At 44.6% G+C, this 27,519-nt stretch overlaps 1 protein-coding gene across 4 annotated transcripts in view; it reads right to left on the bottom strand.

The window, feature by feature from the left end:
• The window catches only part of ccser1 (coiled-coil serine-rich protein 1), a 1,158,875-nt gene that overhangs the window by 964,267 nt on the left and 167,089 nt on the right, over positions 1 to 27,519 (bottom strand). For all 4 annotated transcript variants that reach the window (XM_080195592.1, XM_080195582.1, XM_080195612.1 and 1 more), the window contains exon 2: positions 668 to 1,991. In XM_080195592.1, coding sequence (XP_080051718.1) covers positions 668 to 1,940 — 1,273 coding nt within the window. In that variant the 5' untranslated portion in view covers positions 1,941 to 1,991. The remainder of the gene's footprint in view (positions 1 to 667; positions 1,992 to 27,519) is intronic.

Genomic DNA, 27,519 nt, shown 5'->3' with positions numbered 1-27,519 from the left:
TGGATCTTCCTTGCACTCCCTCTATGGCAAGTATATCTTCACTTTGATAAGGAGACCAAAACTGCGCACAATGCTCCAGATAAGGTCTCAAAAAGGAACTGCGTTAAGTTACATGATAAAGCTTTCTTGATAAAAGTTAGAGTATACACTGGGGCAATTGCAAGGCTGAGATCTCATCTTGGGATTCAAATGATCGATATTGGAAATCTTAAAGAATCCCTACACCATAGGAGGAATGTGATTACGGATTTCTTGAATTAAACAAGTACGTGTGACAGGGGGACGAAAATCAAACAAATAACCAAACGTAGCAGACTGCAGAGATCTGTGTGGAGTTTGCACGTTCTCCCTCTGTCTGCATGGCTTTCCTCCGGGTGCTCTGCTTTCCTCCAAAAATGTGTAGCTAAAAAGGTGCATTGGCAATGCTAAATTGCCCCTTCATGTCAAGGGGATTAGCAGGATAAATAGATGGGAGAAAGGGGATAGAGGCCTAGGTGGAATTGTTGCCGGTTCAGGCTTGATGGGCCAAATGGCCTCCTTCTGCACTGCAGGGATTCTATGCCCCTGCAGTATTGTAGGGCTGGAGGAATCAGGCTATAAAATAAATTTGAGAACAAGGATAAGAATTCTAAACGCAAGGTATTGCCAACGCGGACGCGGTTCGTACCTGTTGAATGAGATGTTCCATGGCATTGCTCCTGAGGTTTAATCATAGGTATGGAGTTTGTGATGGCTAACTTATAGATCTGCTCAGTGGATAGATTCGTCACACCTAGGCCATTTTGTGTCGATGACAGTTCATGTGCAATGGGAGAGACTCTGTCAGTGGCAGCTTTGGACAGCCTTGGCTGAGTGTCCCCCTTACTGTTCTCCTTTGTTTCCAGACAATCAAATATCAATGAACTTTCTTCCGTTTGAGGGGTTGTTTGTTGGGTGTGGTGATATTGGGTTTCGGGTACCTCCGCGTCAGAAAGCAGAGCAGTCTCTTTTAAGTGACTGCAGTCAGCATACGTCAAGATGTTAGCAGCGGGGCTGAGTGCATTCACGGAGGTAGTAGTAGCGACAGCGGGGTCAGGCTCAGTTACATTCAGAACCGTTTCGGCGGCGCTGCAGGCCAAAAATTCCTTATCGGCCTCGGAGACCGAGTCAGCCGATATTGGCACGAATTCCGAAGGGGTCAGTATCGTCGTGTTGTCGCTCGAAAGCAGAGGCGAATGCAAGGAGCCTTCTGTGTTCTCAACCTGCAGATACTTTGAGCATTCCTCGATTACGGGCCCCCTCACTGTGGCCTTGCTGGCCTCTGGCGACTCCTTGGGCTGGTCCACCGCCATTATCGACGGGTTCTGCGCGACGTGTTTCGAGAGCTTGTAGTGCGTGGAGAAGGACTTGGGCAGCAGCTTCCGGCTGGAGTGCTTGGCGGAACGCCTGCTGTGGTCGTCGGGAAAGCCGGAATCATCGCCCTCGTCGACGCTGGACCTGCCCGAGCTGATGCAGTTCATGAAAACATTCTTGTTGCTGGACAGCTCCTTCCCCTTCTCAAAGTCCTCCGTCACCGAGCGGGTGATCTTTTTACTCCGCGGGACGCTTAACCCAAACGAGTGCCTGCTCTTCGTCCGGACGCCCTCTCCAACGGGCTCCTTTTGGCTGGAGCTTTCCGGGGACTGGACGCCGTTGCAGAAAGTCAGGTTGGAGTCGCGGGCCTCCGCCCGGTGCTCGTGAGCCTTCTTGCTGTGGAAGCCAATGGAGGCAGTGCGGAAGATGTTCCTGCGCTTTCCCATACTGCTGGAGCTCGAGTTGGTGCTGGACGGGGAGGAGGTGTGGACCCCATTGGTGGCGGAGGACGGGGAGGACGGGAGGGAGTCGCGCCTTTTGGAGGTGCTTCGCCGGAATATGGGAAGCCTGGAGACCAGAGTGGAACGCCGCGATCCTGTGTCCCCCATCAGCGCCGTCTCTCAACCCAACAGCCCGTGTTAAACCGTGGCACCGTCAACCTGTGTCATGGAAGGAAAAAACAACATTAGTAAATGAAGAACCTTGTTTCCCATTCAAGAACTAATACATCAGTGTTGTGAATATTGTTTTCTCTAGTGCAACGTTTACGTACAAATACATCTCCATTCCAGCATTCAAATTAACATAACACTTGATTAAAATTGTCACCAATTGGCAGCAATGTAGTTGACTCTTCAACTGCCCTCTGAAATGGCCTAGCAAGCAACACCTTCTGAAAGGCAACTAGGGATGGGCAATCAATATCGGCCAACCTGCTATGGTCACGTCCCATGAATGAATAGAAGAAAAACTTTTGTATTCAGTAACTGGCAAACCAACAAAACCTGGATCAGGACACAGCTTGTGTGGCAGAATATACAATACTGGAAATTGTTGGGGTAGATTCCCTGCCTCCCCCCCTCTCCCCCCCAACCAAACTCTCCAACGCCCCTTACAATGGGTATCTGTTAATGTCGTACTAACCATTTGCCATCAACATTGGAGTTAAGTTTATTTATTTATTTACTGGTCACAAGTAAGACTTACATTAACACGGCAATGAAGTCACTGTGAAATTCCCCTAGTTGCCACGCTCCAACGCTTGTTTGGGTACACCGAGGGAGAATTTAGCACAGCCAATGCACCTTACCAGCATGTCTTTCAGTCTGTGGGAGGAAACCTGAGCACCCAGAAGAAACCGATACAGACATGGGAGGGGGGCGGGATTGTGCAAACTCCACACAGTGACAAGCCAGGAATCGAACCTGGATTCCTGGCGCTGTGAGGCAGCAGTGCTAACCATCCTGCCCATCACAAGGGTTCATTATAGGGGTGCCTAAGTATTTTCTTTTTAGTTGTTCAATAAGTACTTACCCTGTTATTAGCAATTTCAAATGCTCTGTGCTAATTTCAGCCGAATTAGGTTCAGTGAACTGTCCTATTCAGTGCCTGCACCTTGTGACTATCACAATGATAAGATTTGGGTTCAGTGGCTAAACTATTGGGTACAATAAGAAGTCTCAGGTTAAAGTCCAACAGGTTTATTTAGAATCATGGGCTTTTGGAGCACTGCTCCTTCATCAGGTAAGTTAGCACTGCTGCTTCACAGCATCAGGGACCTGGTTTCGACTCTGGCCTTGGGTGACTGTCTGTATGGAGTTTGAACATTCTCCCCGTGTCTGCAATGGTTTCCTCCGGGTGCTCCGGTTTCCTCCCACAGTTAAAGATGTGCAGGTTCCTTAGTGTCCCAAGACGTGTAGGTTAGATGGACTAGCACATGACGAATGCACGGGTTTTGGGGATAAGGTGTGGGGTGGGGTGGTGGTCCTAGATAAAATGCTGTCAGAAATTGGGCGCTGACTTGATGGGCCAAATGGCTTCCTTCCGCACTGTAGAGATTCTAATGATAACATCAAGGTGCCCACTAAAGGCAGGAAGCACTCAAATACACTTCAGGCAAAAAAAAAGGACAGCACCAGGCAGGTTAATTAAGAGGTAACCTTAAACCTAATGGTTATTAAAAATATTAAATAACATGAATAATGTGTCCCTTCAGGTACATGGAGTCCTCCCACTCCCATGCACCGTTCTGTAGTTAAAGTGTGAGAGGGGCACAGTTAAAAAGTGCACCAACCTCCCTCTCTGCCATGCAATTTGGAAGAAAGAAGTCAGTGTGGAGCAAAAATCTGTCAGGATAAATTACTGTAAATGCGGGAATCTGAAACCGAAAGAGAAAATGCTGGAAAATCTCAGCAGGTCTGGCAGCGTCTGTAAGGAGAGAAAACAGCTGACGTTTCGAGTCCGGCAGGAGATATTTATACTGCAGGGGGAGGGAATGAAAGATGAGTCATAGCCACAGAAATCAGGGGAAAGGTTGCTAATGGCAGCCCTTAGAGAGAATGGAAGGTGTGAACGGCCAAACGGCAGAGAAGCTGAAATCAGAGAGCAAGCTGTGACAGATGAAGATGTTGGGGGAGAGGGTAGAGGGGTTGGAGAGAGATAAAATTGAGAAAAAGGGGAGAAAGGGTAAGGAAAGAGGGAATAAAATAGAGGGAAAAAACTGCCAAGACTACAGTGTGGGGCTGACAAATGGGCTTTGGTTACAGGATGGCTATTAACTTACACTAAGTACAGAGCATCTGATTGCAGAACATTTTTTGAAGGCAATTTCAAAGAAGCTTTACAATTTAAACTGCATTCCAATAGCACTCTCCAAATAATGAGGTCCAGCAACCATAAAACTACTTGACACACTAAAATGTTTCATGCTCTATCTGCTAGATTGAACGTATAAAAATTGTTATTGGACGCTTAAATCACTAAAGAAGTTTCACACAGCCAAATACTTCTGCAGCGTAAGCCAACAAGAGGTCATTCTATAGCAATAAAGTTCCAGAGAGTCATAATGGCATGTAGAAAGGCCATTCAGTCCATCAAATGCATGCCATATTCAGTAATGAGATGAATAACCATGTTTGTTATTGATAGAGGGGACTGGCAAGTGATCTGCCTACTCTTCCCTGAACGCTTTTGTGGAGCGAGCAACTAAGCGGATCTCAGTTTATCTTCTCACCCAGAACCATGCAATCCAGGTTTATAAGCTGGAGGGTCACAGTGAAGCTTGAACCTACAAACTTCTGACCCAATAGTGAAGTTACTACTAACTGAGACACTTCACTTATGAAGCAATGTAGACCGACACCAACTCAACAAGCTAGCTGCTTCTTATTCAATACCGTAACATGAATGGTTTATTCCTCAGCGCATTTACATTTGCTTTGCATGTTTCAGCTATTAAGCCCCATTCACCTTTTCACCCCTGCACTAGTTGACCTACACTTGCTCCCAGCCTGGCAATGCAGTGATTTTCAAATTCCCATCTTTATTTACAAAACCGTCCATGGCCTCCCCCACCCCCGCCCCTATGTGTGTCATCTCCCCCGGCCCCAGAACTCTCCCGAGATATGGCCAGCACTGCTCACAGCACCAGGGACCCAGGCTCCATTCCAGCATTGTAAGACTGTCTGTGTGGCGTTTGCTCGTTCTCCCCATGCCTGCGTGGGGTTCCTCTGGGTGCTCCAGTTTCCTCCCACAGTCCGAAAGCTGTGCAGGTTAGGTAGATTGGCCATACTAAATTGTCCCTTAATGTACAGATGTGTAGGTTATGGGATTAGCAGGGTAAATACATGGGTTACAGGAACAGGGCCGGGTAAGATGCTCTGCTGAAAAGTTGATGTTGACTCAATGGGCTGAATGGCCTTCTTCTGCACTGTAGGATTCTATGATCTGGTGCTCATCTAACTCTGCCCTTTTCAATTTTCCTGGTGGAATTAATTGCGTCACCAGTGGCGACCCTATCATCATCTGCCAAGGTCCTGTAATTTCTGTAATTTCCCCCCTCACATTTCACTTCCCTCCTCTAAGACATTCCTTAAAAGCTACCTCTTTGTCCGAGTTTTTGGACATCTGCCCAATTCTCTCTCCATGTGGCTCAGTCTCATATTCTGCTTTGTTCTGCCCTTTGCATAGCGTCCTGGGACATTCCATTCAGCTAAAGGCATAACACGAATACAACCTGTTGGGTACCGATCTTTTTCCTTGCCCTTATTTGTTCTGACCTGGAGCAGCACGGTGGCACAGCGGTTAGCACTGCTGCCTCACAGCACCAGGGATCTGGGTTCAATTCCCGGCTTGGGTCACTGTCTGTGTGGAGCTTGCACATTCTCCCCATGTCTGCGTGGGTTTTCTCCGGGTGCTCAGGTTTCCTTCCACAGTCCAAAGATGTGCTGGCTAGATGCATTGGCCATTCTAAATTCTCCCTCAGTGTACCTGAACAGGTGGCGAATAGGGGATTTTCATAGTAACTTCATTGCAGTGTTAATGCAAGCCTACTTGTGGCACTAATAAATAAACTTAATCTTTAACCTGAAGTTGCTGGGGCTCCTAATTCTACTACCGCTTACTTTGCTGTACCGCCTTGTGTAGAACCAAATGGAAGCAATGCTTCTTTCCTTCTCAATTGGAAAGATGAATGCAGTGGCTGAATGGACATTGCTTGACAATCATCATGAAGGAGTGTTTGGAGAACACTTCAGCAGTCAAGCGCATTCAGTCTCTGATCTTCAGGTAAGCCTTCTCCAAGGTGACCTTCAAGACACACAACAACACAGAATTGCCGAGCAGAAACTGATAGCCAAGTTCCGCACACGAGGACAGCCTCAACCGGGATCTTGGGTTCATGTCACACTATCTGTAACCCCCACGACTTGCCTGGGCTTGTAAAACCTCACTAACTGTCCTGGCTTGAGACAATTCACGCCTCTTTAACCTGTGATTATCCCTCTCTCCCTTTGCATTGTCTGTGCCTGTAAAGGCTTGATTATCTATTAAGGCTTGCTTTCCAACCATTATCTTGTCATTGAGTCTGTGTCTATATATGCCCTGTTTGTGAAACAAATCCTGCACTCACCTGTTGAAGGGGCAGTGCTATGAAAGCTCGTGCTACCAAATAAACCTGCTGGACTTTAACCTGGTGTTGTGAGGCTACTTACTGCAACTGGAAAGATAAATAACTCCAGTGTGTGATCTAAAAAGCAGGCCCCACTTTGGTGGCATGGATTACTTTGAGAATCCAGTCAAACACTGGAGGGTTAGAGTCACCCAATATTATCAGGGAAAGCCTTTGGCTTGGCAACTGAAGGTTCATGGTTCATTCTCCTGCTCCACAAGGTTCCCTCTCTGAATTCTGGGTTGACATCCAGCTCTCGTTCACTGGGAGTGGGGGGGTGACCCACCTTAATTGTGCAGCTTGGAGGAGCCCATTAACCCCTCCTACCTCCCCACCCTGCTGGCTGGTACAAATATGGTTACAACCATGGTCCAAGTTTTCATCCATTCACTTATTCGTCAGTCTATGAATCCCTACTCTCCACCATTCTCCGGACAACGCTGAAGATAAAAGGTAGTGAACAAATCTGTGTTCCAACATCAAGAAAATAAAAGCAATCAAAGTCTGCAGAGCGCAACAACATCAGCAGAGGGCAGCAGACAATATGATCTTGCTCTGGTCAGCAATAGGAGTCTCTCAGCTTTGTGACATGTGGAACACTGTGCAGAATATCTTTGTGTCATACAATGCACTGTACTCAGTCTCACCATAGAGAGATTACAGCTTTGCAGTAAATCAATTAATCATGTAATAACACCATTATTTCTAAAAGTACGCCTTCATCAGCCTTGAAGCAACTGGAGCGTATCCCGAGGTTGTGAAAGGTACAATATCAATGCATACTCTTTCATTCATAATTTGTTAGCTCACCGAGTATAGACGGAAATATTTAATTTAATTTATTATTGTCACATGTATTGGAAGACGGTGAAAAGTATTGTTTCTTGCACGGAATGCAGGCTAAACATACCACTCAGAGTACAGAGGGGAGAAGGAGAGGAGAGGGTGCGGTATGTAGTGTTACAAGTCATAGCTAGGGTGTAGAGAAAGGTCAGCTTAGTGCGAGGTAGGTCCATTCAAAAGTCCGACCACAGCAGGAAAGAAGCTGCTCTTGACTCAGTTGGTATGTGATCACAGACCTTTGTATCTTTTTCCTGACGGAAAAGGCAGGATGGAAGAAAGAATGTCTGGGGTGCGTGGGGTCCTTGATTATGCTGGCTGCTTTTCTGATGCAGCAGGAAGCGTAAATGGAGTCAAAAACATAATGGGCGGGATTTTCTGCTTCTTTCCCGCAGCGGAGACAGCTGGCAGTGGGATCTTCCAGTCCCGCTGCTGTCAATGGGATTTCTCGTTGTTTGCATTCATTGGAAGATCACGCCAGCAGGAATGGCCAGAAAGTCCCAACCAATAATTACTGTTCAGCTCTAGTACAGTGTAGCCTGAGACATTAAACCAATCTGTCCTTTCAGGAGGGTGTAAATGATCCCACAACACTATTTTTGAAGATTAGCAGAGGAGTTCTCCCTGGTGTCCTGGCCAGTATTTATCCCTCGACCGACATCAGAAAGAGATTATCTGGTCATGATGCATTTACCAATCATGGGATTTTGCGGTGTACAAATTGCTGTTGCATTTCAAACCACCATCATTTTCCAAATATATTCTGTATCCAAATATAACTCACAACTCAAAATCCATGAATGAGGAGTCAAACTTTGCCTCATCACTTTAAGACAGAGATAGATAGATTCTTGATTAATAAGGGGATCAGGGATTCTGGGGAAAAGGCAGGAGAATGGGGATGAGAAAAATATCAGCCATGATTGAATGGCGCAGCAGACTCGATGGACCGAGTGGCTTAATTCTGCTCCTATGTCTTATGGTCACCATGTACAATAGGCGCTCAAGACATTCACAAGACTGCAGTGAAGGCGATCGGATTTTGACAGAAGCATTGAACACACACGGCTGTGCTAAAGGGTCCATTCCCACCCTCGCTCAGTGAGCCAGATTCAGTACAATACTCAATTAGACCCAATGGGCCGACTGCATTTACTGACCGATCAAACGTAGCAGGGTTGGGGATGGTGTAGTGGTACCGTTGCTGGACTAGTAATCTCGAGGCCTGGGATAATACTCTGGAGACGTGGGTTCGAATCCCACCATGGCAGATGGTAGAATTTGAACTTAATAAAAAAAAACTGGAATTAAGAATCTGCTGAGGCATTTCTATTGCCCGCCCCTTCCTACTTCGTGACCATGGCAGGTGAGGCGGTAGGATTCCAGTGGTTATGTTTTGAAGACATTTCTTTTAAATTCTTCCTGTTTTAAGCTGCAGAACCCTCTTGTGTTTTCGTTAATTTATGAATTTTGCTTTTTTTCACATATATTCATTCAGGGGACGTGAGTGTCACTGGCTGGGCCAGCACTCATTGCCTATCCCTAATTGCCTTTGAACTCAGTGGCTTGCTAGGCCATTTCAGAAGGCATTTAAGAGTCAACCGCACTGCTGTGGCTCTGGAGTCACATGTAGGCCAGACCTGGTAAAGGACGGCAGATTTCCTTCCCCGAAGGGCATTAAAGGCTGACCCTGCCGGAACCACGGCTCCCGCAAAATCGCAGAGCTGAGAAATCGGACGTGATCTCGGCTCTCACACAATGTTACCGGACCATTCCGCACATTGATGAGTGGGGCGAGCTGATAAAATTCTGCAAATGTTTCAAGTCTGTACAGCTCTTCAGAAGACTCTGAAGAGTCATAAAGACACAAAACTCTATTTCTCTCTCCGCAGATGTTGCCGGACCTGCTGAGTTAATCTGGCATTTTCTGTTTTTATTTCAGATTTCCAGCATCCGCAGTATTTTGCTTTTGTTGTAAGATTCCTTCAGTTATTTATACCAAGTAGAGTATAGAACCATACTCAACTAGCCTGTGCCGGCAAAAGCCATAAACAAAATGTCCACTGTTTGACATGATTCTGAGATTATTCGGCTAGTTCTTTATTGTACTGATAGCTACACTAACAACTAATTTTGGACAATCAGTTAAGCTTGTAACTTTTGTTAAAAGCAACATACGTATTTATGAAGTAACCTGTTCCCCACGTACAAAAGCAATCTATTCAAGTCTTGTGCCATTTTCTGAATTAGATCTCGAGAACACAAAGTCCACACAGTTTCCTGTTGTTTTCTCCATGGCAACGCTTCATCCAAAGCTAACTTGCCAACCAATCAACACCCTTTTCTCCTGTAGTATAAATTGTTGTGATCATTTGGAATTTGGCATGCTTTTAAAAAGGCTGAGGCCAGATGTGTCTGGTGTCAGCAATAGTCAAATTTAAATATTTAATTATGGGCCCAAAGAAGGATGCTGCACAAATTGAGACCATTTGTTCCATCATATCTGTGCTGGCTCTTTGCTAGAGATTTGTGACGAGTTCACCTTCCTGCACTTCCCTGTTATTTCCTCTTGCAAGAATTCTTTCCTGAAAGTTACTATTGAGCCTGTTTCCATTATCTTTACAGGCAAAACATTCCAGATCACAGCTTAGATAAATAATGTTCTCTTTTTGCCCTCAGTATTCTGCTTATCATCTTAAATCTGTGGCCCTGGCTTTTGACCCTTCTGCCATTGGAAATGGTTCCTCCTCACTTACTCCATCAAATTCCCTTAGGATTTTGAACCGCACTTTTAAATCTGGGTGGCATGGCGGCACAGTGGTTAGCACTGCTGCCTCTCAGTTCTAGGGATCTGGGTTCAATTCCCAGCTTAGGTCACTGTCTGTTTGGAGTCCGCACATTCTCCCTCTTGTCTGCGTGGGTTTCCTCCCACAGTCCAAAGGTGTATGGGTTCAATGTATTGGCCATGCTAAATTTCCCCTTAGTGTCCTGGGATGCGCGGAATTAGTGGGGTAAATATGTGGAGTTAGAGGGATAGGACCTCAGTGGGATTGTTGTCGGTGTAGACAACATAGGGGTTCTATAATCTCCCCTTAATCAGCTCTGCTCTCAGATAACAACCACTGCCTCTCTGCACTCTACACACATCTGCAACTCTCTATCAAACGTCCTATTCCAGTAAATCTCCACTGTGGCTCCCCAAGGCTTAACCATTGCATGTAACATGAAGCTCCGAGACCAACAGATCTATTAGTTCTGTTTTTTTGATTCATTCGTGGGACATGGGCATCACTGGTTGGGCCAGCATTGTTAGCCCATCCCTAGTTGCCCGAGGGCAGTTGAGAGTCAACAACATTGCTGTGGCTCTGGAGTCACATGTAGGTCAGACCGGGTAAGGATGGCAGATTTCCTTCCCTAAAGGATATCAGTGAACCAGATGGGTTTTTCCAACAATTGGCAATGGCTTCATGGTCAGCAGTTTTAGATTTTTTTTTATTTAGTTCAAATCCACCATGTGTCGTGGCAGGATTCAAAACAAGGTCCCCAGAACATTAGCTGAGTTTCTGAATTAATGGTCTAGCGATAATACCACGAGGCCATCGTCTACCCTTAGTGCTATGGACAGGTCCAAATGTCCTTGTGCCGCACTGGGTGAGCTCCACAATAACAGCCCTCAAAGAAAACTTCAGCACTTCGTTAGACTGTAATAACAGGATGGGCCAAATGGCCTCCTTCTGCACCATAACAATTCCATGATTCTACGAATATGTAGAAGAAAAGAAAATCAATCCCTTAAAAACAAAAATTCCTCCAGCTGTCATCAATAAAGCCAAACCTCAACTCGAAGCTGCTCTGGTATGTCCCATAACGTAAAGATCCCAACCCTACATCAGGAAAGTGGCAGGACTAGAACATAAGAACAAGGAGCAGGAGAAGGCTATCCGGCCCCTCGAGCCTGCTCCGCTGTTCAATAAGATCATGGTTGATCTTTTCGTGGACTCAGCTCCACTTACCCGCCCGCTCACCATAACCCTGTACTGTTCTGTTCAATAATCTATCTATCTTTGCCTTAAAAACATTCAACGTAGGAAGCCTCGACTGCTTCACTGAGCAGGGAATTCCACAGAGTCACAACACACAGTGTTGCATTTTTAACACAGGCGATGAGTTGATAATCCCTTCCAGGGGAGAATCTTAATTTAAACATGCTGAGAAGATTCGAGACTGCTTCGTGGATACAGCTGCGGGTGCTGAGCTTCCTATAAATATTAATCCCAGCTACCAAGACACTTTTCTCATTGGGGGGAGAAGCTGTTGCGTTATTTCAGGTGACATCAAGTCGGAGAATTCCTTTACAACTGCTCCAATATCTGTAATACTGATGCAGCAAGCAGCGTGAAGTGCCTCGCCTTTTTGCTGTATTTGAAAAGGTGAATGTTTTGAAGTGCTGTGTCTTTGTAAAGCAAGGGTACGCAAAGACGCCAAAAATGGCCAAACAAAACCCAGGCTTCAGTCAAATTGCGTCTGCATGTTGTCTGCATTTGAATAAATTTATAGTTGTCAGTAACAAAACCATCATCGCAATGGCCTTTACAATCTCCTACTCCACTGAAAGAATTACTAGTTTATTAACCCACGCAAGATTCAAGAAAATATAAAGTTGCAGGACTGGCTATCTTCTGACAAGATAACATACCATGATACTGGTTACCCTGACATGGAGTTGCTGGCGTTGGACTGGGGTAAACAGAGTAAGAAGTCTCACAACACCAGGTTAAAGTCCAATAGGGTTATTTGGAACTGGTTACCCTGCCAGGCCTCAGAAGCAGACTCGGTACTAAAAATGTGAAAAGTGCAGTCCTAAGAAAGGAAGAATATTTCTTTGGTGAGCAAGTGATTTGATTTGATTTGTTATTTTCACATGTATTGATATACAGTGAAAAGTACTGTTTCTTGTGCGCTATATAGACAAAGCATACCGTTCATAGACAAGGAAAGGAGAGAGTGCAGAATGCATTGTTACAGTCATAGCTAGGGTGTAGAGAAAGATCAACTTAATGTGCAATAGGTCCATTCAAAAGTCTGATGAAAGCAGGGAAGAAGTTGTTCTTGAGTCGGTTGGTACATGTCTTTAGACTATTCAGATCAGTACACTGCTCACAACCCCTAGAAATATTGAGTCTCCTGATGATTATCCTACTGAAATTTGTCAGTTTTGCTGATTCATGTGTGAAAACTTTCTATTTTTGATCCAGAAGCAACAGGCCCACGTTTGAGAGTGAATGAGACAAGCTTAAAGTTTTAAAGTTTATTTATTAATGTCACAAGTCGGCTTACATTAACATTGCAATGAAGTTGCCGTGAAAATCCCCTAGTTGCCACACCCTGGCGCCTGTTCGGGTGCACTGAGGGAGAATTTAGCACGGCCAATGCATCTAGCTCAGCACGTCCTCCAGTGGAAGGAAACTGGAGCACCTGGAGGAAACCCACACAGACATGGGGAGGACATGCAGACTCCCCATGAACACTGACCCAAGCCAGGAATCAAACCTGGGTCCCTGAGGCAGCAGTGCTAACCACTGTGCCACCATGCTACCAATCATTCATAAAGTCCCTTGTTACTGCCTTCCGAGTGCCTGCAAACGGCAGAAGAATGTTATGCAGAACCAGAATTTGCTGTTACCACCTTCCATTAGTCCGAATTGTCAATGTCCACTTTATCTAAATGGTATTTTGCACTCCAGATTGCTGAAAGTGAGAAGTGGAAATGACACAACGTTCTCTGTAGGGTACCTGGAATCTGAGTCAACAGGACAAACAAATCCCATCAGAAGGGAAGATTCTGAAATATCCAGCTGAAAAAAGAAGTGCCAAATAGAAAGGGCAAATTCTATCACTAATCATCATAGAATCATAGAATCCTTAAAATGCAGGTGGTGGTGATTTGGCCGCTAGACTCTGCACCAAATCTCTGATAGAGTATCTTACCCAGGCACTCTTCCCCTATCTTATCACCGTAACCCAACACATTTCCCATGGCTAATCCATTTAACCTACTCATCTTGACTTACCTGATGGAGGAGCAACACTCCAAAAGTTTGTGGTACCAAATAAACCTGTCAGACTTTAATCTGGTATTGTGAGATTTCTTACCGTGCCCACCCCAGTCCATCACCGGCATCTCCACATCATGACTATGAATCTTGGGATACTAAGAGGCAAGTTTACCACGGTCAATCTACCTAACCTGCACATTTATGGACTGTGGAGGAAAACTGGAGCATCTGGAGGAAACCCACGCAGACACAGGAAGAACATGCAAACTCCACGTAGACAGGCACCCAAGGCTGGAATCAAACCTGGGCCCCTGGAGCTGTGAGGCAGCGGTGCTCACCACGAACGGGTTACAGAGAGAGAATAGCGAGAGACAAAATAAAGAGGCAGAAGGAAAGGTTTTTTTTAAAACGTATTTAACAATGCATGTTGAACTAAAGCCTAAGTGATTGAGGCAGCACACTTATATAGGGTGTTTTCAGTGCCAGAGATTGTCTCGCTAGAATTAATATGCATCACAGCGTTAAGAGGTTATCTAGACATGAGCCATGATCCCTCAGTTGCATTTTTTCTTTTTTTTTTACACAGCCTTCTCAAATTGAGAGAACAATTCAGAGATTTCAAAAGCATCCTTTGCATCAAATGTCCCCCTAAGCTCCAATGACAGCAGCCGCAGGAAACACAGTGAGAATTTACCAAGGTGCCAAAAGCATCAACGAAATCGAATCTATTTCACTGATGATGGGAGCTCGAAGCGCGAGAGGCTCTCAACCTTGGAGTCCGAGGGGTACGATAAGGAACTGTGTCCTGCACGAGTGAAAAAAAATACCTGAAACTCATCACTGTTCCAATGCCCTATTTATTCGACATGCAGAGCTTCCAGTGTCATCATAAGCACATTTTTAAATTAGTTCTGGAACAGTGCCTGCTGCAAGATGCCCGTTTCAGAATCATTTCACATCTCTGTGCACACATGAAAACAAGAGATCCAATTTTTATTTTCTTGACAGCGACAAGATTTTTTTTTTACATTCATGCTCCCCAGCGGTTTTGGTCACCTTACTTCACTTGTTCAATCCAAGGCTGAAAATTCAATAGACATAAAACTTGACAAACATTGCCTACTGCCTGAGCAATCGAGGCCGATTCGACAGCAACTTGCCGAAGAGAATTGGATCGCCACTATGAAAGCAGATACATTTCTAAACTGCCAGGAAAAAGGAGGACAATGGGATAAATTTGATAGTGCAATGAGCCAGCACAGTACAGATGGGCCAAATAGCTTCAGTTCGCCATCCATTTCTTGGACATTTTGCATATTACTTGACTGTTTTGCTCTGATCTGATCCGTTGCCGTGATCTGATGGCTCAGTGGTTAACACTGCCACTTCACAGTGCCAGGAACCTGGCTTCGATTCCCGGCTCGGGTCACCATCTGTGTGGAGTTTGCATATTCTCCTCGTGTTTGCATGGGGTTCCCTCCGAGTGCTCCAGTTTTCTCCCACAGTCCAAAGATGTGCATTGGCCATGCTAAATTGTCCCTCAGTATCAGGAGGACAAGCAGGGTAAATATGTGGGGTGATGGGGATAGGGCCTGGGTGGGATTGTGGACTGTGCAGACCCAATGGGCCGAATGGCTTCCTTCTGAACTGTTGGGTTTCTATGGTTCTAATTGGACTTTGTGTGAGTATGCACATCACTAAGCTCTAAACAGCACTGAAGAAATCCTGGGTGAATGTTCACTTTATGAGATACCATAATGAATATGATACTAAAGCGCAATTTACTATGACCAACCAACTTAACCAGCACATCTTTGAACTATGACTCAAGCTGGAATTGAACCCAGGTCCCTGGAGTTATGGGACGGTCGTGCTAACAACTGTGCCACCATTCTTACAAGTGTAAATCACCCACAGGATCAATAGGCTGAACAGGCATGATAAACACACTGTCTATTGGATAAAGTTTTGACATTTAAATCTCATTAAGGCCGTGGGCAGATCAGATCATGTTGTGCTGTGCCTTTAAATACTATTCCAGTGATACCTAAACAGATGATTACTTCGCCCACATTTCCATCATTTTCCTGGATAAAAAAATTCCACATCTAGCCATGAGTCAACCAGCTCTCATTCCCACTCATATTTCATGTGCACATCACAAGTGCCTCTGCTTTGCTCAAGCCAGTCCTGATCCATCGCTTAAACAGACTGATTTCTATCTCCTTCACCCAACCTCAGAAAGGGAAAGCCTGAGCAACACACACATGTACTCCACAGATGCAGCTTTCTCCTTGCTGCTGCATTGTGCACCTCTGCGGCACAGTGGCATGTTAGTTAGCACTGCTGCCTCACAGCGCCAGGGACCCGGTTTCTGTCTGGGGTGGCTCTGTGGAGTTTGCACATTCTCCCCGTGTCTGCATGGGTTTCCTCCAGGTGCTCCAGTTTCTTCCCACAGTCCAAAAGACGTGCTGGTTGGCTCATTGGCCATGCTAAATTCTTCCTCAATGTACCCGAACAGGCGCCGGAGTGTGGTTACTAACAGATTTTCACAGCAACTTCATTGCAGTGTTAAGGTAAGCCTACTTGTGACAAATAACTAAGTTTTACTTTCATGGGAATTAAAACCATCACTCCACCCACTTCAAATTTTGCCATTCCAAAGCACTGATCTAGAAAGACAAAACTTCTGAGTCATTTCCCCTTCCTCCTCCATCCCTCAGCACCCAAACCAAACGCTGTGCAGAAGAAACACCCACATGCTTCAAGAATTCATTGGTGTTAGTTTATAAGCAGAAAGGTATACTCTGTGAAATGTGAAGTAAATAAATACCTGAGCATCAAAGTACATTGTCCTTTGAAGCAAAGCTTTTGCATTATAGAAGTGCTCACAGCACCACAGCAAACACGTAACTAACTATCCAGAGGGGGTGTTAATGAACTTTTGCAGCTGCTCCCTTATAGCTTACAATAGAAGGCAGACACAAAAGCTACAGGCGCACATACAAACACACAGCCAAGAAACACATACAGATGTGAGCACTTTGAGTACTGTCAAAAGTTGATACCTTCAGAATATTCCAGTCCACTAGTTGATGCCTTTGTGAGTTGACAACTCAGTTGGAGGAAACTGCTCCAATTTCAGAATTTAAAAATTCCTTTCCACCAGTTTCATTTTTTTTTATTCATAGGATATGGGCATCGCTGGCTATCCAGCATTTATTGCCCATCCCTAGTTACCCTTGGAGGGCAGTTGAGAGACAATCACATTGCTGTGGGTTTGGAGTCACACGTAGGCCACACCAGGTAAAGACGGCAGATTTCCTTCCCTAAAAGGACATTAGTGAACCAGATGGGTTTTTCTGATAATTGGCAATGGTTTCGCGGTCATCAGTAGATTCTTAATTCCAGATATCATTTTTTTATTGAACTTAAATTTCTCCATCTCCAGTGGCGGGATTCAAACCCGGGTCCCCATAACATTAGCTGAGTTTCTGGAATAATAACGATACCACTAGCCTATCACCTCCTTTGGGGAAGTATTAACAGGTTTGACCAAAGCAGAGGTCATTGACAGTTCAATATCTCACCTACGCACTAACTGACATTCAAAAACAGTGATCAGAAAACAGGAAAGATTTTCTCCCTCTCCAGCTATGTGAGTGTGGTACAACTGATGAGGCTCTGATAAAAGCAAAATACTGCAGTAGCTGAAATCTGAAACAAAAACAGAAAGTGCTGGAAAATCTCAGCATGTCTGACAGCATCAGTGGAGAGAAATAGAGCCAACGTTTTAAGTCTGGATGACCCTTAGAGGCATCAGGTCAACTACCTTAACCCATCTGTACCTCTGTTCTGCCATTCACACATTCTGATCACTTATTGGTCACTTTCATCACCTCTCTCAGCCTTCTTCATCCTCATTTACATTCCCTGTGTTCAATGAGACTCCCTCCCTCCACCTTCATAGGAGAAATCGCTTCTGATTTTCTTTGCTCTTAGCTCTGCTGAGATTTTCCAGCATCTGAAGGGCAGGTGATGGCCTGGTGGTATTATGGCTAGACTATTAATTCAGAAACTCAGCAGATGTTCTGGGGACCTGAGCTCGATTGCCAGCACAACAGATGGTGGAATTTGAATTCAATTTTAAAAAACCTGGAATTAAGAATCTACTGATGACCATAAGACATAGGAGCAGAATTAGACCACTCGATCCATCGAGTCTGCTCCGCCATTCAATCATGGCTGATATTTTTCTCATCCCCATTCTCCTGCCTTTTCCCCACTGCCCTGATCTCCTATCAATCAAGAACCTATCTATCTCTGCCTTAAAGACACTTAATGACCTGGCCTCCTCAGCCTTCTGCAGCAAAGCGTTCCACAGATTCACCACTCTCTGGCTGAAGAAATTCCTTTAATCCATGAAACCACTGACAATTGTCTGTAAATCCCACCACCTGGAGGAACTGTTGATGGAAGGTGCCACTGGCACCGGCAATCGTTGTCTCATTAAGTTGCTTCCAATCTGGATTGACAATCAATCATGACAACCATGATCTTATTGAATGGCGGGGCAGGCTCGAAGGGCTAGATGGCCTACTCCTGCTCTTTCTTATCAACAATCTGTGCTGTAACAACTCCACCAAAGCCAGTCTTCCATCACTAAAAACCATTTACTGGTAGCACAAGAAAGAGCCACACCCGGTGTCTCACAATGTCTAAATCAATAGCCGGGGACCTACAGAATAGCAGCCCCCTCCGCTCACTCAGTAAGGAAGTTCACACTCCACAAAGCCCATGGGGGAGACCTATTGACAATCCCGTGTCCTTCTACACATGTGCCAATGATGAACTTTCTGAACTGGCATTTTTGTGTTCGCTAGAAGCAGCTATGAAGTGTAAATCTCAAAAGCCGTAGTGTTCTTGTCTGCTGAAACAAAATCACCTCAAATACAATCAGATGCTGGAGAAAGGTGATGATCTGTCTTAGCCTGAAGACCAATGGTCTGAAGCATCAATGGGTTCATCAAACAAGAATCCATAAAATTCTTACAGTGCGGAAGGAGGCTATTCAACTCATCGAGAGTACACCGATCACAATCTCACCCAGGCCCTATTCCCATAACTCCACACATTTACTCTGCCAATCCCCCTGACATTAGGGTCAACTTAGCATAGCCAATCAACCTAACCCGCATATCTTTGGAGTATGGGAGGAAACCGGAGCACCCGGAGAAAACCCACGCAGACACGAGAGAGAACGTGCAAACTCCACACAGACAGTAACCCAAGACCGGAAATGAATCTGGGTCCCTGACACTGAGACAGCAGTACTAACCACTGTGTCACATGTCGTCCCATTGGTGCAGGCACTCCCAAACATTTTGACAGACTATCAAGTATTGCCCACACAGTGTCTTTCAGAGCAGTGAAACATCTTTCTATTTATGAAGCTGTAGTCTATCCAAGACTACAGAAGCCTCCAGTCACAATTTGAAAGGCAGGTTTCAGCCTAGGGCAGTGACATTGATAGGCAGTTGATCAGCTGAAGTACACAGTGAACAACACTGCAAAGATGCATATTGTACTAAGGTCTGGGTTCCATCAGATAGATTGAGCAGTTAGAGTACTTAAAATTCATGGCTAACAGTCAGAGAGATGTTTGCATTTAAATCCGTAGTCAGCTTAAGCAACAAGATAGCTTCTTGTAAGATTCATATTGAGACAAAAAGCAAGCCGCGTGCAGTAGAATGTAGTCAAATCACTTCTTGGCTCAAAGCCCATACTTCAATTAAGTCTTTATCCAATCTATCATTTGAGGGCAGAGAAGGATCTGTGGTATGTCCCGCTAGTTGGTGTATACAGGCAGGATTGTCCAACCTTTTCTCCTGGCAGGGGGCAACATTTCAAAATTCATCTCCCTGAATTCGAGAAGTCCTCCAGGTAAAGGTTTGCTTATGTTATTGTTCATACCGATGTAAAATTCAGCTTTTTTTTTAAACAACCAAAGGCCCACTTTCCATCTCCTTGCACCCAGTATGTCAGGTTAGCTGTTCAAACCAGTCACAATAACCACAGTAACAACAGTTCTACTGTTGTATATTTGATGCATCTCAGAGCCATGCAGAGATGACACTCGTTTCTAAGTGCATTCCATGCAGAGTCTTCCATCCAAACATGCCTGTTTGACAGGCGTTTTGAAAACTGGCCATGTAGGCCACATAGGGGGGCTTTAAGGGACATATTATTGGACAAATCTGTACTAAGGTTTTCATGGTTCCGATCCGTAGGTCCCTCATTTACCTGGGGATTACATGGTGGCACAGTGGTTAGCACTGCTGCCTCACAGCACCAGGGACCCGGGTTCAATTCCCGGTTTGGGTCACTGTCTGTGTGGAGTTTGCACCTTCTCCCCGTGTCTGTGTGGGTTTACTCTGGGTGCTCTGGTTTCCCCCCACACTCCAAAAATGTGCTGGTTAGGTAGATTGACAACGTTAAATTCTCCCTCAGTGTACCCGAACATGCGCCGGAGATTGGCGAGTACCGAGGATTTTCACAGTAATTTCACTGCAGTGTTAATGTAAGCCTACTTGTGACTGATAAATAAACTTTTCTTTAAATATTAAAGTAAGAGGTAGACTTCTGATCATAAATTCAGCTTTTGGATAATGCTGAATCCAAGAGCGTACTTAGCACATTAACCAAAAATTGTGATAGCATCAAACTTGCCTCCTTGATCCATGTGGCCTATGACACTGGACAGTGCTTTAACCAACTGAGCCTCATGGGGAACCCATTTTGACTAATTTTTTGTCTTCAGTGTCTCCCAGTCACATTTTGCTGGCCTGCACGGACCCGATATGTGAAACCGTATTTGGAATGAGAAGTTAAACCAAGACCCTAGCGGCTCTCTCAGGCGGAGGTGAAAGAGTCCGTGGCACAGTTTTAAGGGCAGGAGATCTCGCCTGAACCAAAAAGACTTAGACGGCAGCTCCTCCGGTTTTTTTTTTAAATGTTCAATTAGTAGAACGTCTAATCCCCTTTGCAACTACAAACAAATTGCCATGTAGCCACTAAGCCCAATTAGCGCATCGGATTATTTACTGCACACAGTCAATCTATTTTACTGTGGAATCACAAGTCAAGTTAATTCCCCTCAAATGACTCTGCTGATTGGCAGTCACATTAGACGGTGTACCTTCCAGCCAGATTCTCAGTAAAACTTTCCCCTGAAGAAACAGATCAGCTTTTCTACAAAATAACTGGCTGGGCCATTTGTACATAGTCTGAAGTCAAAGTGTTCAGAAATGGCCAAAAGCACACGTCACTCACGTACTTTAGAATTCTCTGTTCTTAGCTTAAATTCTTCATTATCTAAAGCTCTTTGCAGCCAACATGACTGTAACCACTATCGTAGGAAAATGAAGCAGCTAATTCCTTACCAGCGAGGTATCAACATGGACCAATGCAGTAAATCGCCAGATATCACTTCAGACTACGTTCGAATGGCCCGGCCAGTTATTCTGTAGATACAATGGCAATCTGTTTCCCGGAGGAAAGTTTTATTGAGAATCCAGCTGGAGGGTATATTTGAGGGGAATTAACTTGACTTGTGAGTCCACAGTAAAATAGATCGACTGTGTTCCGTAAACAATCTGGTGTACTAATTGGGTTAAGTGTAGCACTGCTGCCTCAAAGCACCAGGGACCCGGGTTCAATTCCCGGTTTGAGTCACCGTCTGTGTGTGCAGTTTGCACGTTCTCCCCGTGTCTGCGTGGGTTTCCTCCAGGTGCTCCAGTTTCCTCCCACATCCTGGAAGACGTGCTGGTTAGGTGCATTGACCTGAAACAGGCGCCAGTCTGCGGCAACTAGGGAAATTTCAAAGTCACTACATTGCAGTGTTAATGTAAGCCTTACTTATAACTGATAAATGAATTTTACTTTAATCAGCTGCGGCGATGTTGGTTGAGAGATCAGTGTTAGGCTAACAGATAAATCATAGAATCCTACAGTGGAGAAGGAGGCCATTCGGCCTACTGAGTCTGCACCATCACAATCCCACCCAGGTCTTATCCCCGCAACTCCCATGTATTTACCTTAGCTAGTTTCCCTGCCACTTAGGAGCAATTTAGCACGGCCAATCCACCTAACCCGCACATCTTTTGAAGTGTGGGAGGAAACCAGAGCACCCGGAGGAAACCCACACAGACACGGGGAGAATGTGCAAACTCCACACAAACAGTGATCCGAGGCCAGGAATCGAACCCTGGTCCCTGATGCTGTGAGAGCAGCAGAGCTAACCAGTGTGCCAACATGCTGGCCAAGAAAACTTCCCTGTTCTTATTCAAACATAATAGGAAACCAAAGATCTTTTACAGACACACAGGGTGGGATTTTCTAGCCATGCCTGCCCTTAGGTTGGAAAATCCCACCCGAGGTCAACTTACCTTTGCATGCTTCGTGTCCTGTCCGCTACAATCCCCGTGGCGGGCAGGACAGGAAAACTCTGCATAAACAGTAAGCTGAGAATCAAAGGAAGGAGGATGGTGCTGTTTCAGAGAACCAGAAGGAAGATATTCTTGGAAGTAGAGGGCAGACCAGTGGTACAGAATGAGTATTTTGTGTCTGATTTCAATGGACAACAAGATATTGTCAATTTCACAGTAAAAGAGGAAACATTAGTGTTATTGCATCAGATAAAAATAAAAGAAGAACGGCAATGTCCAAAGTAACAAAAATGTCTGACTTCGAGAGAATGCACCTCAGATACTGAAGGCAGTGAAGGTGAAAAACACAGGGGCTCTGGTGAAAATCTTCCTCTTTGGATATGGAATAGTGGAAAGTAGTGGACTATTTAAATGGAGAGAGACTGCAGAACTCCGCAGTGCAGAGGAATCAGATTGGCCTGGTACATAAATGTTAGTACATAGACACAACATGTTAAGAAGACAGATGGAATGTTGGCATTTACTGCAAGGATAACGGAATATAAACTTAGAGCGCTGTTACTGCAGCTGTACATGGCATTGGTGAGGCCAAATCTGGAATACTGTGTACAGGTTTCATAGAATCCTTAAGGTGCAAGAGGTGGCTATTTGGCCCATCAAGCCTGCAGCGACAACAATCCCACCCAAGGGCCCCATCCCCATAAACACATGTATTTACCCTACTAATCCCCCTAACACTAAGGACAAGTTATCATGGCCAATCCACCTAACCTGCAGAATACATGGATAGGGGCTAGGTGGGATTGTCAACGATGCAGCCTCAATGGGCTGAAGGGCCTCCTTCTGCACTGTAGGGATTCTATGGACAGGGCTGTGTTGATCAATGGCCTTTTCTCGCTCTTAACTTCCTGAACCACCTCACAAGGCTTTGGAGCTGGAATGAGATTGCTGCATGTCTCGACGAGCTCTGCTAAACTGTCCTTTGTGCAAAAAAAACAAGGGCCAATCTCACTGTATTTTTGTTTCAATAGTACCTTGGTAGAAATTACAAACACAGATATCTCAGGATTTTTTTTTTATACACAGCAGGGATGCAGTAGACCTCCAGTGCTTTAATTTTGGGATCACAGAGTTTTAAAATCCTATAAATCGGATTAATTTCACACGTCCCATTCACTGGTGCATTCCATTAACTTTGCCGCAAGCCTCAGGAACATCATGAGGGTTCTTAACTCTTAATCACAAGAGTGAGGATCGCGTTTCACTAACTAAGCAATTGGAGGCAAGGATGGCATCGTTATGATGCCTGTGGACATTAAGGATCTTTTAGCCTCTTCAACCTTGCCCCCTCCCTCCCATTGTGATTACTGAATAGATACCTTGATAATCACTGAAAATGTATTCTGTATTTCATCTATGATTACTTATTTAGTGGGAGGCAATAGCCAAGTGGTATTATTGCCAAACTAAAGAGGTGCTAGATCAAAGAGGTAGGATTTAAAGAGAATCTTAAAGAAGGCGAGAGCCAAAGAACTAAAGCAATGTCAAGACTAAATCCCAGAGTCTGGAGCCTTAGTTAACTGATGGCACAGCTGGCAATGATGGGGAAAATTTCTTATCCATCCTCTCATAACCTCTTCGCATAAAAAAGTGCAAGAGATTTCTAAAGAGCTATCATTCATTTGTAATAACGTGACGTTCTAATCACCATATTAATAATTCGAAAGCCTTTCAATGACCCCTTTTGACTCTGATAATCCCTTCATTTGTTCCATTCCCTCAATGTGGCTCTGCTTCCGAGGAGATTACAACTCCTTGAGATTTGTTGGGAGCTTTAGAACATAGAAAAACTACAGCACAAACAGGCCCTTCAGCCCGCAAGTTGCACTGATCCTATCTCTACCTACTAGGTTTAACTCTAACCCTTAATCCTACGAAGTCGTTAGAAAACAAAATTTGGAGGAAGTGTTTCCCATTATTTATTACGCTTTGATCTTTTTTCTTTCCTGTCCTCCCAGTTACACGTTTAGGTCTATGAAATTTGCAGAGCCGATGGCCTAGTGGTATTGCATCACTGGAGTATTAATGCAGAAATTCAGCGAATGTTTTTGGGACTTGGGTTCGAATCCTGCCACAATAAGCGATGGAATTTGAATTCAATAAAAGATATCTGGAATTAAGAATTTATTGATGGCCATGAAACTATAGTCAACTCTTGGAGAACCCATTTGGTTTACTAACGTCCTTTAGGGAAGGAAATCTGCTGTCCTTACCTGGTCTGGCCTACATGTGACTCTACACCCACAGCAATATGGGTGACTCTTAACTGCCCTCTGAAATAGCAGTTCAAGGGTAACTAGAGATGGGCAATAAATGCTGGTCAGCTAGCAATGCCCGTGTCCCACAAATGAATAAAAAAAATCAAATTGATTAGTCAAAAATGCTTTGCTTTTGCTTATACAAAGACCAAACTTGCATTTATATAGTGACTTTCTCCACTTTACGGTATCCCATAAGCCAAAAAAGTTATTTTGAGTCAGATGTTGTAATATTAGGAAATGGAAGCCAATTTGCCTACAGCAAGGATCTTCCAAAAAGCAACACGGTAATGACCAGATAATCTGTTTACTGATGTTGTCAAATCCCCATCATCTTTACTAATCCTAGTATTTATTCCCTTCTGCACTAATCACATTAAAATTGTCTGGCCAGCGGGAATTTGCTGCAGGAGTGACCTATTTTTCGAAGGCAAACAGAAAATGCTGGAAAATCTCAGTATGTCTTACAGCGACTGTGGAGAGAGAATACAGCCAACATTTCATTTCATCATAGAATCACTACAGCACAGAAGGAGGCCATTCAGCCCATCAAGTCTGCACTGACAATAATCCCATCCAGCCCGTATTCCCTTAACCCTGCATGTGTACCCTGCTAATCCCCCTGACACGAAGGGTCAATTTATCATGGCCAGTCCACCTAACCTACATAAGTTTGGACTGTGGGTGGAAACCGGAGCACCCGGAGGAAAGCCACGCAGACACGGGGAGAATGTGCAAACTCCAGACAGTCATCCAAGGTCAGAACTGAATGGCCCTTCAGAGCTGACGAAGGGTCATCCAGACTCAAAATGTTGGGCCTATTCTTTCCCCACAGAGGCTGTCAGACCTGCTGAGATTTTCCAGCATTTTCTGTTTTTGTTTCAGATTCCAGCATCTGTAGTATTTTGTTTTTTGTCACCCACCAGTGAGTTAGATTGCAGGATACCCTAGCTTGAAATAGAGCAGCAGATGTCCAAAGGTCCTATTTCTAAGTAGTACCTGGTATCCTGGCCAACATTTATCCCTCAACTAACAGCTAATTAATAAAAATATTTTTTTATCCAGGCGTCTCATTGATGTTTGTGGACACTTGTACACTGTTATGTTTCTTATCTTGAAACAGTGACTGCGCTTCAGTTTACTTAAAAAAAAAACCTTGTGATGTCCCAGGATTATGAAAGGTGCAAAATTTGTCTTTTGCCAGCACTAATGTGGACTCTGACCACCGTGCAAGAAGGCAAAGGAGCTTAGAACAACACCTCATGGGGTAATTTTGCCTTGCACCCATACGAACATAAGAATTAGGAGGAGTAGTAGGCCATTCAGCCCTTCCGGCATGCTCGGCCATTCAAAAGAACATGGTTGACCCGATTGTGCCTCAACGCCACTTTCCTGCCAACCCCCTAGACTCCTTGCCTTTTTGGTTCCTGGCAACACAGCAGCATAAACTCTGTTTCTTTCCCCCTCCTTGCCCCTCAGTCAACCTCCTGAGGTTTGCACAGGTTCTGGGAAGCTGGCAAACAGAAGTTACGATTATGAATTTCCCAATCGCTCTGACTATTCACTAACCCTTCCAAAAATAGATAGAGGCAAAATAATGCAGATGCTGGAATCAGAAACAAAAACAGAAAATGCTGGAAAATCTCAGCAGGTCTGACAGCAACTTTGGAGGGAGATCAGAGCCAACGTTTCGAATCTGGATGACTCTTCATCAGAGCAATCAGTACGAAGGACTTTAATTCCTGCATCACATTTTGAGAGCTAGATTGCTCCTAAAACCAGTTCAGAAGAGATCAATGATGTGATCCTGTGAGCTGTTAACAACAATGATATCTCAAACACTTCGAAAATACTCAATGCAATATTATACATAACACATCCCTTCAAGTACCGTTATCTCAAAACACACCTGTTCCAGACGTCAGATTGCATGAGCACCACTAATGCACAATTAAATTATTTAATATGCGATGAGATGCATTTCATTCTTGTTGCTAGGATTCCGATAACTGTAAAATGTTCATACCACATCCAACTTGAAGGTGAGTAAACCCGAGAAATGCAGTTTCTTTCCCTTATAAGTTTAAATTTTGTTTAAAGAGTGCTAAGTTTGAGATGACAGGGGGTTGGGGGGGTTTTTTTTAGCTCCAAAGAGCTCACACAGAAAGCACACCACAGGGTCAGTCGGGTTTATTGACGAATTGTACTCCCCGCCATCCAGCCCTTCACTACTGTAAGGGGCAGGTCATCCCAGGTCATTTGACCCGTCCTCTTAAAGGGCAATGCTCCGTGTACGTAACAAAGAGAGTCACACCATGTTACACTGGAATGAAGGGGCAATGTTAATGTAGAAGGCAACGCAGAAGAATGACTCTGCTTGTAACAACGTCCTATGCTTTTATACACCCCGCCTCTCCCCCCAGATGCTGGATGGTTGCCAAGTCTTCAGGATTGTCCTGCACTCTCCAGGAGTCTAAAAATCATCTTCTCAACTTTGTTGCAATCAAAGAACAAAGAACAGTACAGCATAGGAACTGGCCCTTTGACCCACCAAATCTGTGCCAACACAGGTGCCTCTCTAATCTAATATTTTCTTGCCTCTGCGTGGTCCATATCCCTCCATTCCCTGCTTATTCATGTATCTATCCAGTTGTCTCTTGAACATTATTACAGAATCTGCTTCCACCACCTTCTCTGGCAGCGTGTTCCAGGCATTCACCACCCTCTGTGTGAAAACCTTATCCCTTACATCTCTTTTAAACTTTCTCCCTCTCACTTTCAACCTAAGCCCCTGAGTAATTGACCCTTCAATCCTGGGAAAAAGACTCTGACTATCCATTCTATCCAAGCCTGTCATAATCTTGGAAACCTCTATCAAGTTTCCCCTCCAACCTCTGATGCTCTAACGAAAACAATCCAAGTTTGTTCAACCTTCCTTCACAGTCCATATATTGCAAACCAGGCAACATCCACTGCCCTTCCCTGGTCAATTTTTCTTGTCACTTCCACAAATAAATCAAGTTTGTGAGACACAAACCCTCCTTCACAAAAACCATGCTGCAATCACTAATAAGCCTTTTCTCTTCCAGATGTGAGTACATCCTGTCCCGAAGAAGCTTTTCCAATAATTTCCCCACCACTGATGTAAGGGTCACAGGCCTGTAATTTCCCGGACTGTCACTTCTGCCCTTCTTAAACAGAGGAACAATGTTAGCTACTTTCCAATCTTCTGGTACCTCACCCGTAGCTAAACAGGATACAAAGATTTTGGCCAAGGCCTCAGCAATTTCTTCCCTCGCCTCTCTCAGTATTTTGGGACAGACCCTATCTGGCTCAGGGCACTTGTCAAAACCTCCAAT

Source organism: Carcharhinus amblyrhynchos, chromosome 1, assembly GCF_965287045.1.
Source record: "Carcharhinus amblyrhynchos chromosome 1, sCarAmb.v2.hapA, whole genome shotgun sequence".
Classification (NCBI taxonomy): Eukaryota; Metazoa; Chordata; class Chondrichthyes; order Carcharhiniformes; family Carcharhinidae; genus Carcharhinus; species Carcharhinus amblyrhynchos.
This window is presented reverse-complemented; position numbering and strand designations above follow the sequence as displayed.